Raw genomic sequence first — 11,755 nt, 5'->3', positions numbered from 1 at the left:
TCTGTGTCAGAAATTTCAAAGATGCCTGCAAACAGAGTGGTGGGATTCTTATCTTGGAAACTCAGACATCCTGGGATTGCAATTTCCAAATGACTCTCTTGTTAATTGTCTTGTCTTACTGTGTTTACCACTTATACACGTGAGAAAATTCCTTTCTCGAGGTAAAGTGTATTTAAGCCTGGGCCTTCTTGTGCCAGTCAGTCAGAAGTTTCCTTCTGGCTCCATGATCATGTAACTTCTCGCTTTGAGGGAATAAACAACGCGAATTTAGCCTGTTTGTCTCTTTTAACCAAACTTTCAGGTGAACAGAGCTTACCAAATGTTTATCGATTAGTTGACTACATGCTTGCAGACTGTGCAGGAAGCTCTAGAGGGCTTCTGGGCACCCCGTGGTGCCCAAGGAAAGCACTGGAGCTCCTGGGTACTCTCACCTAGTATCAGTTCTCTAAATGGGTGGCTTTTTATGACTACCTTTCAAAATGATTTTCCAGGCCCCGATTTCCTCCACCCCAAAAAAATATTGCCAGTTCATAGTAAAATGAACATGAAAGAAGGCTTTGACCAAACCCCGCTAATTTAAATGGTAGGGATGATTTAACAGACATGCTTCCTTTAGCAACATGAGTTGGGAATGTCTGTTTTCTTAACTCTGAAAAATTGGACTTTTTTCACCTAATGCAAATAGCTCACCCTTAGAGCTATCAAATTCTGCAAAGCACTTCAGTCAGTCAACAAGCATTTATAAAGCCTCTACTGTGTGTCAGGCTAAGTACTGTGATACTAAGAAAGGTCATTCAGGCCCGGCTCCCAAGGAGCTCTCAGTTTAATGGATGACATGCATACAAACAACTACGCACAGATGAGCTTCTGATACTGGATAAATCAGGCAATCTCAGAGGGAAGCCACTAGAAAGTGGAGCAGGAAAGGGTTCTTGGAGGTTGGATCTGAAGGAAGAAAGGAAGCAGACATGAAGAGGGAGAGAATTCCAGTCATGGGGGACAACCAGGGAAAATGCTTGGAGCCGGGAGATGAAGCGTTTTGTTCGCTGAATTGCAGGGAGGGGGAGGAAGTCTAAGTTTAAGTAGACTGGAAAGGAGGAAGGGGCCACCTCCATGAGGACTTCAAAAGTCACTTATTTTAAGTTCTGTTGGTCCCAGTTTCCTCATTTATAAAATGAGATTAGCCTCAACAATCTCAGGGGTCTTTTCCAACTTTAAATTTATGATCCCTCAATCCTCAGTTAAGTGACTTGCCCAGGGTCAGAACAGCGGATAAGTGTCTGAGGCAAGATGGGAACCCAGATCCTTGCACTTACATGTTCAGTGGTCCAGTCACTGCACCATCCCATCTCAGCATTCAGCATTCCCCTGGTACAATTTGTCCCCTTTTCCCACTGCATGTGTTTGGGTCACCACATCAGAAAGCACAGTCAGTCATACATATCCCTATAGGGGCCAGATTATTCAAGGAACCAAATCCAAAACCAAAATGCCAATGGGTTCCAAAAATTTATTTTGAATATTTAATTAACAGCAACAAAAAAAAAATTCTACCTATGAAGTGTCCTAGACAAAGGGAGATAAAGTAAATGGAGTATCAAACCCAGCCCGATCCAGGGAAGCTTGAACAAGACAGAAAAAAAAAGTGTTGGGGGGGAGAAAGGAAGGGGCAACTGGACACGCTCCTGCCTGTTGGAAGGAACCCAGGCGCGGCTGGAAGGGCTTCATGGAGATTCTGTACACCTTGCCGCTCACACCCAATTTCATTGGTCCACAGTGCTGAGATTCCAAAATGGGTTTTCTTCCTCAGCCATACTGGGCCAGCATGGCTGACCACAAGACCAGATCCACATGCATGTTGGCAGCCACTGTTGTCTTTGGTAGGGACACAGACTCCTCTTTGTAGTTCGGTTTCAATCAAGTCAGCCCATGGCGTGATGTGTTAGCAAAAAGCATCCCTCCCTTGATGGTAAAAAGGTGATGGGCATTTTCTGCTGAATGTAGCAGGGAAGTGACTACCTTTGTGAGGCTGAAAAGTGACTGAAGTGACTTGAGCCTTGGGCGAGCGTGCATGCGCACACACACGCGCACACACATGCACACACACACGCACGCACGCACACACACACACACACACACACACACACACACACACACACACGCTACACTGGTTACTGCCCAGCAGTCTTGTCCAGCAGCTGCTGGTCCATGGAAGTTTTCATGTTATGATAGACGTCAGCCCTGCTGGGGCACATCATCACCACACGGCAATATCTCAGCAGCTATGAAGAACGGGACTTGTCAAGATCTGGAGGTGGATAAGCAGTTGGGGGTTGGGGAGAGGGTCACCTAGAGGAACCACCTAACCCTAAAGGAACTGAGAACTCGTCAGGTTCCTGGAGCTGGGATTTCTGGGAAGAGGGGAGAGAAAACGAAAAGTCCAAAATCCAAACCAAACCCCAACTCAGGTCTCCATAATTGGATGCCTGTGGGCTTCTTCTGATGCAAAGAGGAGACGCTCGGAAAATAAGTCTACAGAGGTCAGTAAGGATCTTGCTCATGACAAGGGACTTGAAAGGCTGGTCCACTCTGACCCCCTCCAGCTCTGCTTTTCCCTAGCTCCTTCTTCCTCCAAGGACCCAGCCATGCCCAGGAGGCCTGTAGGGTCACTGCTGGCGCTGCCAACACACAGAGAAAAGATTCCCTCAGCACCGCTGTCTCAGGCAGGTCAGGGGATCCTGCCTGCTTCCATATACAGAGGACAAAAGGTCCTTGGCATGGCTTCTTGTAACAACCATTCCATTTGGCAAAAAAGAAAAGTCCTTAAATGCTTAAACACCATCACCCAAGTCCTCCAAGGAAACATGATTACAATATATTAGCAAATTCTGAGGATTAAACATTCTCAAGAGCATCAGCAAAAGTATTAAATATAAAAGCAGTATGGATCTTCCCCTCGCCATCCTCCCCGAAGCGTGACTTTGTAGTGTAGAGATCGGGTTTGCAGACTATGGCATTAAGGCATCGATGAGAAACCGTCTTCACTACTGTCTCACCTCGACGTAGTTGGCTGGGAAGAGCCCATATCGGCCTTTACACACGCCTCTCCACCAGCCATCATCAATCATTTCAATATTGGTGATAATATCATCAGGATCGAAGGAAATTTCATCATCCCCAGCTAAAAAAGAGAAATTGACAAAGAGAAATGAATGAAAAGACAGGTGGTCCTTCTCAACAACGCCACCATTGGGAGCTGGATTTAATCTCTTCAAGGGCAGGGACCACTTTAATTCAGTCTTTGGATTCCCCATTGCCTAGCACAGTGCCTGACATACAGTAGGTGCTTAAGAACTCTTGGTGAACTCTGAGGTACACTACCTCACACCTATCAGATTGGCTAATATGACAAAAAAGGAAAACGATAAATGTTGGGAGATGTGGGAAAACTGGAACACTAATACATTATTGGTGGAGTTGTGAACTGATCCAACCATTCTGGAGAGCAATTTGAAACCATTCTCAAAGGTCTATTGACCCAGCAATACCACTACTAGGTCTGTATCCCAAAGAGATCATAAAAAAGGAGAAAGGACACACATGTACAAAAATATTTATAGCAGCTCTTTTTGTGATGGCAAAGAATTAGAAATTGAGTGGAGATCTATCAACTCAGGAATGGCCAAACAAGTTTTGGTATATGAATGCAATGAATACTATAGTTCCATAAGAAATGATGAGCAGGCAGATTTCAGAAAAACCTGGAAAGACTTTATATGAACTGATGCTGAGTGAGGGAAACAGAACCAGGAGAACATTGTATACAGTAACAGCAACATTGTGTAATGACCCATTTTTGATAGACTTAGCTAATGATCTAAGACAACTTCAAAAGACTTATGATGGAAAATGCTATCCACCTCCAGAGAAAGAATTGTGGAATCTGAATGTGGAGCAAAGGACACCGTTTTCTCTCTTTTTCCCCTCTTTCTTGTGGTTTTCTCCTTTTGTTCTGATTCTTCTTTCACAATATGACTAAGGTGGAAATATGTCTAGTAGGATTGCACATGGATAGCTTATAGCCTATATCAGATTGCATGCTATCTTGGGGAGGGGGGAAAATTGGATCTCAAAATCTTCTTAAAGTGAATACTGAAAACTATTTTTACATGTAATTGGAAAAAATAAAATACTATTAAGTAGGGAAAAAATAAAATTGGGAAAGGAACACAAATAACTATATTTAAAAATAAAAACTCTTGCTGACTGATGAGAGGGTGCCAACTTCAGTTGGAATCCCTGGCCTAACCATGTCCTGCCAATCCTGCCCTGGAGCTGGCATGGCATTAACCCAATGATAGGTAATTCCATTAGAATGGGGATCTGTCAAATAAACATGAATAAAAACAGTCATGAGGGAATAAAACCAGGATAAACTCTTTACATTCTAATAGGAGGAAAGGATGTATTTGTCCTCTCTGGACCCTATCATCAACAAGGGTCATAGAGGGAGTGCATCTAGACAAAGGACCTGGGAGTAGTTCTGTTACATCTTGATGATCTTTAAAGAATAATGGAAAATCCAGGGAAGGTGAGGGTAGATTGTGGATACAAAGAAGGAGAGAAAAGCAGCTGACCTTCGGACCCTTTTCTCATCTGATCTGGACAAAGGATAGAAGAGGAGAAATAAAAGGAAAAGGAAGGAATTAGAGGGAGGGTAGATTAAGGGATGAATTCATTGTAAGGAAAACAAACTCTAAAGATGTACAAGAATACTTAAGGTTCTTTTTAAGGTGGCCAAGAATTGAAATCTGAGGAGTTGTCCGTCCACTAGGGAGTGGCTGCATAAGTTATGGTAGATGAAGCTGAAAGAATCTTATTGTGCTAGAAGAAATGACGGTTTCAGAGAAACCTAAGAAGACTTACATGAACTGATACAGAGGGAAATGAGCAGAACTGAAAGAAAATGTATCTAAGAACACCACCACTATGAAGACAAAGAGCTTTAAAAGATCTGGGAACTCTGATTGACACAGAGGGACCATCTATGATTCTAAATGACTAATGATGAAACAGGCTGCTCATTTCCTAATAGAGATGAAGGACTTGAAGGGTACGATGAGACTCTCATGCGTGTGCCTGCGTGTGTGTGTGTGTGTGTGTGTGTGTGTGTGTGTGTGTGTGTGTGTGTGCGCTAAAAGCAGCCAAAAGAAAGAATTCAATCTTTTAAATTGTGGTTATGAATGTGAATGTATATATATATATGTACATGTGTATATGAATATTTTTTCCTTTTAAATATGTTTGAGCCAGAAATTTATTCTGCTTGACTATACACGTTTGTAACAGAGGTTTTGTTTTTCTTTCATTTTCAATTAGATTAGAGAAGGAAGGAGAAAGAGTGGATTTTTGCTGATTGGAAAAAGTAAAATTTAATTAAAAAAAAAAATCACCCAACCATGAAGCTAATGGAAAAAAAAAGGAAGCACCAAGGAGAAAAATGTAACCCCAAAGCCTACATAACTCTCTGCCCCAAACTCTGGCCCTGCCCACCCCCAACTCAGGCCCTTACCCAACATTCAAACATGGTTTGGCTTACTTACCAGCCTGATAATCGTAGAGGGCAATGGCTGTGATCCCAAGCTCATTTTCATATTCATCGTAAGTATTTTCCTCTAAAAGTCAACCATAAAAGAATTTGATTATTAACAGTTCATAAAGTTATAGAAAAAAAGAGTAATTTGAATTCAGCTTAATTTTTAAGAATAAATCTAAGCTCTGTGTTATAGAAAAGGATGGAAATACAAACCACAAATCCATCCTCCACTCAGCTGCCAAAGTGATTTGCCCTAAGCACCTCTCTGACCACATTACCACACTTCTCCATAAATTCCAGCGGCTTCTTAATACCTCTAGGTTCAAATATACACTCCTCTTCCAGGCACTGGAAACCCTTTATAACTTGGCACCAAGTTACTGCTCCAATGTTATTATATTTTGGTACCATTCCCTCACTCTATTGTCTAGCCCAACTGGCCTTCTTCATGTTCTGATTTCCCACCTCCAGGCCTTTGTACTAGCTGGTCCCCGTGTCTAGAATGCCATCTCTCCTCAACTCTTTTCTCTTAGAATCCTTGACTTCTTTCTCAGTTAGTTCAAGTACTACCATCTACACGATTCCATTCCTGGTCCACCTTTAAGTGGGGAGGGCTTCCTTATCTTCACTTTTTTACATTCTCTCTACATAGATCATAAGGCCACAGCTACACCAGCAAAGTACTGTTTTTCCACCTCCCTTTTCAGCAGGCCAACAAGAGACACCAGTCTCTGGCCTCAACCCTTCCCATCCCATCATGCACCACCGTGCACCATGCTGGGAGCAGCTCCATGCACAGAAGTTTACCAAGGAGCCCGGCTCCAGCTTGGGCCAGGATGGACCTTTAAGAAAGCCCCCAGCAAGCAGTGGCCTCAAACATAAGTCTGAGAGTGTGAAAGCACCACCAAGGCCCCTGGCACCCATGGAAGAAGAAACCACAAGTAATAAATGGCTCATCTTGGATTCAGGCAAGCAACAGGGAAACCCTGAGTATCCTGAAAGCCTTGGGTGACCTGCACAGAGGCATCATGGGAGTGTGCAAAGGGGGCCTGGCAAACCATCCTGGGTGGGGCAGATCTGAACTGCTGCCCGTCACTCCACGGTGATCGGGGACAGCTTGGGGAAGTGGGGGGCAGTGGTGGCACCTTCTTGATTGGGAGCCATCGACTCTGCTGTCTCATACACGGCTTCGGGCTCCTGTGCCAGGCCGCGCTGGCTCACGGTCTCCTGATAATTGGACTGCACAGCTGTGTACTCCGACTCTTGTTCGGGCCCAGAATACGCTATACCATGACCTTTGTACCCCGGCTCAGCCTCATAAGATGCAGCATCCTGGGAAAGTCAGAGGAAAGCTCATTGGGCAATGCTCATTATTATCAGAGACAGCCTTTAGAAGGTGCCACTTGAGGAATATGAGGCCATCTTGTTTCTCCTCCTGACAGTCTTGGTAGGTAAGTGCTACTAACAGAGGCAGACAGGTTAAGGACTTGGTCTGGGTCTCACAGCTAAGTACATGTTCTGATATGTGAGAATGTGAACTCATGTCTTCCTAAATTAAACTGGCCAGACTTTTGAAAACTAGGAAGCATGATGCTGCTGGCAACGTCAACAGCAGGCCTAAAGAGAAGGGGCACAAGGCCTTGGGGCCCTGATGGGCCCACAACCCCTGGCACTGTGGAGAGTGGCTGCATCTTCCCTGTCTGTGCTGAAAGGCAGTGCAAACATTGCCACAGACTTGGTCATGACAAATAAAGAAGGACAATTTCCTCTGCCCCACAGATGGCAATGCAGGGAACGGGCCACTGGCCTGAGTGTCCAGGCTCTTCCCAAGGAGAGCAGCTTGTGTGAAACACGTGTTCCCTCCAGGCTGGCCTCCCCAGAGCAGGCCCACCTTCGGGCCTCTGACCAGGTTTCTCCCCTGCAAGACTCCTGGATGGAAAGGACCATTCTGTAGGTCTTCTGTCCTCCTCCCCGCCCCTCCAGCCCTGCCCGAGCACAGACCACACCCCTCCCCACCTTACACATGGTTCAGGCAGCACTTTGTGCTCAAGGCCCAAATTCCCTGTTATTTATCCTGCATTTGTGTGTGTGTGTGTGCAGAACATAAGGTTAGTTTTGTCTGTCTCCCTAGTGCCCAGCACAACTCCTGAAACATGATAAGCATTTAATTCATGCTTGGATGACTGGGGTTTTTGGCTCTGGCTCCTCTACAATCATGCGGTTTTTCATGTTCTAGTTATGTCCCACTCCTCATGATCCCATTTGGGGTTTTCTTTGCAGAGACACTGGAGTAGTTTGCCATTTCCTTTTCCAGCTCATTTTATAGACGGGGAAACTGAGGCAAACAGGGTTGTGACTTGCCCAGGGCCATACAGTTAGCAAGTGTCTGAGGCTGGATTTGAACTCAGGAAGATGAGTCTGGGGCTTGATCTGCTATAGTATTCTCTAGAAATCTGATTGGGAGAGGGGCTGGGACTCGGAAGGTACCTGTAATGACTTCATTCCTTAGAATGGCACTGCTAGCCCTTACAGGCACAGACACATCACCCTGCCCTTAGTTTTCACCCCCAACTAATGCTTGACATGACATCGGGGAAAATAAGCAAAGGAGACGGAGGCAGCAAAAATCTGTCAAGTTGATGGTCTTGCTCGTGTGGGGTGATATGGGGGGAGGAGGCCTTAGAGTCCACCCGATCTAGCACCAGGCAAGCAGGTGATCACAGGGGAGCTAGCGATCGGGCTTCACACTGACCTCATAGACAGGGCTGGTGGGTGGCCTCTCCTCGACTGGCGGCTGCGGACTGGGAGGAGGGGATGGAGTTTGCTTCTTGACTCTGGCTTGTTCCTGTAATTCAAAAACAAGGGCTTGTCAGAATATGGGCCCTCCCCAAAGCCCAGGCCTGCAATCATGCTTTAAGGCAGGGCCTTTCAAGGCAGCAGAAACCCTAATGAGGACTGAAAACACCCTCATGGGATTTAAGCTCATAGCAGAATGACCAGACCTGTGAATGTCTCTGGAAGAACTGCCGTGAGGCCCCCTCTCCCCAGAGGAATATTGTGCCCCAAGTCCTAACACTCCTGCACCTGACCTGCTGCTGCAGAAGCCCATTACTTGTGTCCAGAGATGGCAATCAGGGAAAGGGGAAGCAGCCCACACTGGGGCGTAAAAGGCCTTCCCAGAAGGCCAGCCACAGGGCAGAGGGGCTTTGGCCACAGTGCTTGGCAGGGATGGAGAGTTGAGGCACAGGGAGATAGGGGAGGGCCACCATGGTGGCTGCCAACCCTCCCAAGAAGGACAAAGGGTGGGTGGCCAGGGATATTCTCAAAACTGCAGACCTCCTCTTCTTTCCACCATGGTTCCTGGATAAGGAAGGTCACGTGGTCCTGAGAAGTCTCAGAGCACGTGACCCAAACTGTGCCCTTCCCATCAACACTTGGTGCCGAAGGTGATCTGCAGAGGCATCTCTGACATCACCAACCAGGAGGGTGGGGGACATGGGAAAGGGACAGGCTGAGTTGGAAAATTTGGGGCAGATTTCAGAAAAGGAAACATGAACCAGGCAGGAGGAAGGGTCAGGTCTCTAACAAGACACCCAAGGTCAAGAAAATCAGCTTTGTCCGGCCTGCTACATAAGAGTAACAGACAAAATAAAATACCTGGCTTTTCGCTCTGGGCCTCAGTTTCCACGTCTATAAAATGGGTGGGTGTGCATTTTAGGCTCAATGGTTTCTATAGCCCCTCTCACCTCTACAAGCAAAATGACCTTCATAAAGCACCTTAAGGTGCGCAAAGAATTTGACAGAGACAAGGGAGGGGAGGGGAGGAAGGGAAGAGAGGAGACAGACAGAGAGAGAGACCAAGGCTCCCCTTTAATCTTGGCAACAACCACCTATGGAGTAAAGCTGAGGAAGCTGCATCTGAGTGGCGTAAAGGGACCAGGAAATGTCAGAGGTAGACTTGAACTCAGGTCTTTCATACCTCCAAGCTCCGCATTCTAGCCACCAAATCCCATCACCCGTTGACCACACAAGTGCTTGAGCTGAGCTGGAAGCTTTTCAACTGCAGAGGCCTAGTGTGGGGGGCAGTGGAGCCCATCACACAATGAGTGCCCTGCCCAAGCAGGGATGGCCACTGACCTCCAGCTTCCTTCGTGCCTCCTCCTGCTCCTGCTTCTCCTTGGCCATCCTCTGAGCTCTCTCTGCCTCCGCCTTCCTCCGATCTTCCTGCTCTCTCTCTTTGGCCAGGTTCTCAAAGTTGGCTCGGATGCTACTCGTTTTGGTGTTCACTAGAGAGGAAAAGAAAGTCTATTTTTACTTTGTCCAGAGAAAAGGACACGCGCACACACACACACGCACACATACGCACACATGCACACACATTCGCACATACGCACACATGTGCACACGTACACATGTGCACACGTACACACACACACACACACACACACGCACACTAGACCCGTTATCTGCCTCATAAAACTGTAACCCCCTTGAGAGCAGTGATTTTTGTTTTTTTGAGTCCCCAGCACTTAGTAGGTACCGAAATGACATGCTTGTTGACTGACTGACTGACTGACCAGGAATAGACAGCCTTGCAGGCAAGGGCACACCAATACGACAATTCGGGAGAGAGAAAATGTGAAATTCTCGCCAGAAAACAAGGTTCTGGAGCTTGTGCCTGCAGGAAAGAGTCTTCTCTGCTGCAGATTCACACTTCTGAAAACCATGGCTTGGCACTGGATAGTTTTTAGGGGAAACCATGAGCAAGGGAGGGGCTCACCAGCTTCTACCGGCAGTGTCTTTTGGTAAGCCGATGAAACCTTGGAAATGTCTTCGAAGGTTGAGGCATTCTACAAAAACAGAAAAGAAAGAAAATGACGTTTTAGGTGGCTATCTTTTATATGGAGTGCAATCCAACTTTTGATTTATTTCCCTTTTCAACACAAATGATGCTTTCAAAAAACTACCTTCACTCACATTCCCGGTGAAAAGAGGACACATTCAGCCACTAGCTGCTAGTACCAAGTATCTTCTAGGCCTAGCACCTCACTTCAGCCTCCAACGACAGCCCTGTATCCACAGTAGCTGTTTCCTTGGTCAAGACTCCAGTAAACACCTGGAGAGTAGGAACTGTTTCCCTTTGTATAGCAGGGCCTACCACAAAGTAATTGTTCCACAAATGTACGTTAATGGACAGATGATCACATAGCTAACCCACAGCAGGAACAGTCAAGTCTACACTTCTTAGATCTGCAAATTAATTCGTTCCTGATGGCATTGACAGATGAGACACAGAGTCACTTCTGCTCTGATACTTGTTTTGAAAATGTAAATTTGTTCCAAGAAGCTGACATGCCAGGGAACAATCTGACCGTGATGCCAATTTTGAGCTTGCTTACACACAATTTCATCCTTGAGAAACAGTGAGAATGCAGAAAATGGCCCCAAGGCCCACTTCCATAAGCTAACTTTGGGCCTTTTTCAAGGTAAAAGGCCTCATTTAATGGATATCTTCCAGTGCAGTAGGAACTGTGAGGGGAGGAGGGCTGGTGTGAACTGCACACTCCACCCTCACCTTCCTTCTGCCTGGTCCTGGGGGTAAGAGCCGGAGAGTTCTTTGCCAGCCTGGGCCACCACTTGGGAGCCAGGGTGGAGGCACAGCAGCAGCTCGAGGCTTGAGACACCTCTGTTTATTGTAGCATTTCTGTATGGTGTACAAAACAATGCTAGCAGTTTTTACGGGGTTCCTCTCTTTTTTTAACATGCCACTGATGAAATTTTGGAGTGGGATGCCCCAACCCCCCTTTTCCCATAAGCTCTGTGGTGTTTGTTGCATCATTTTGCATAGTAAGGTGCTTTTAGGGAATGCATGTGCCTCATTATAGGAAAACTAACTACGTATTAAGATAATAATAGCAGCTAGCATTTATATGGCACTACATAGTCTGTAAAGTGCTTTACAAATATCTTATTTGATCCAAACAATAACCCAGAGAAGTTGCATTTATTATCCCCATTTTACAGATGAAGATATGCCCTATTACTATCCCCATTTTACAGATGGGGAAAGTGAGGTTCAGTGCCTTGCCCGGAGTCACCCAGCTAGTCAGTGTCTTAAGAGAGATTTGGTCTGAGGTCTTCCTGTACTCTGTGCACTCT

At 46.0% G+C, this 11,755-nt stretch overlaps 1 protein-coding gene across 5 annotated transcripts in view; it reads right to left on the bottom strand.

The window, feature by feature from the left end:
- Positions 1–1,496: 1,496 nt before the first annotated feature.
- CTTN (cortactin) overlaps positions 1,497–11,755 on the bottom strand; it is a 44,592-nt gene continuing 34,333 nt past the window's right edge. For all 5 annotated transcript variants that reach the window (XM_072639419.1, XM_072639417.1, XM_072639418.1 and 2 more), the window contains 6 exons: positions 10,377–10,446; positions 9,734–9,882; positions 8,349–8,441; positions 6,742–6,928; positions 5,604–5,675; positions 1,497–3,181 (listed from right to left, as the gene is read on the bottom strand). In XM_072639419.1, the coding sequence (XP_072495520.1) occupies positions 3,045–3,181; positions 5,604–5,675; positions 6,742–6,928; positions 8,349–8,441; positions 9,734–9,882; positions 10,377–10,446 (708 nt within the window). In that variant the 3' untranslated portion in view covers positions 1,497–3,044. The remainder of the gene's footprint in view (positions 3,182–5,603; positions 5,676–6,741; positions 6,929–8,348; positions 8,442–9,733; positions 9,883–10,376; positions 10,447–11,755) is intronic.

This window comes from Notamacropus eugenii, chromosome 2, assembly GCF_028372415.1.
Source record: "Notamacropus eugenii isolate mMacEug1 chromosome 2, mMacEug1.pri_v2, whole genome shotgun sequence".
In the NCBI taxonomy this organism is placed as follows: Eukaryota; Metazoa; Chordata; class Mammalia; order Diprotodontia; family Macropodidae; genus Notamacropus; species Notamacropus eugenii.
This window is presented reverse-complemented; position numbering and strand designations above follow the sequence as displayed.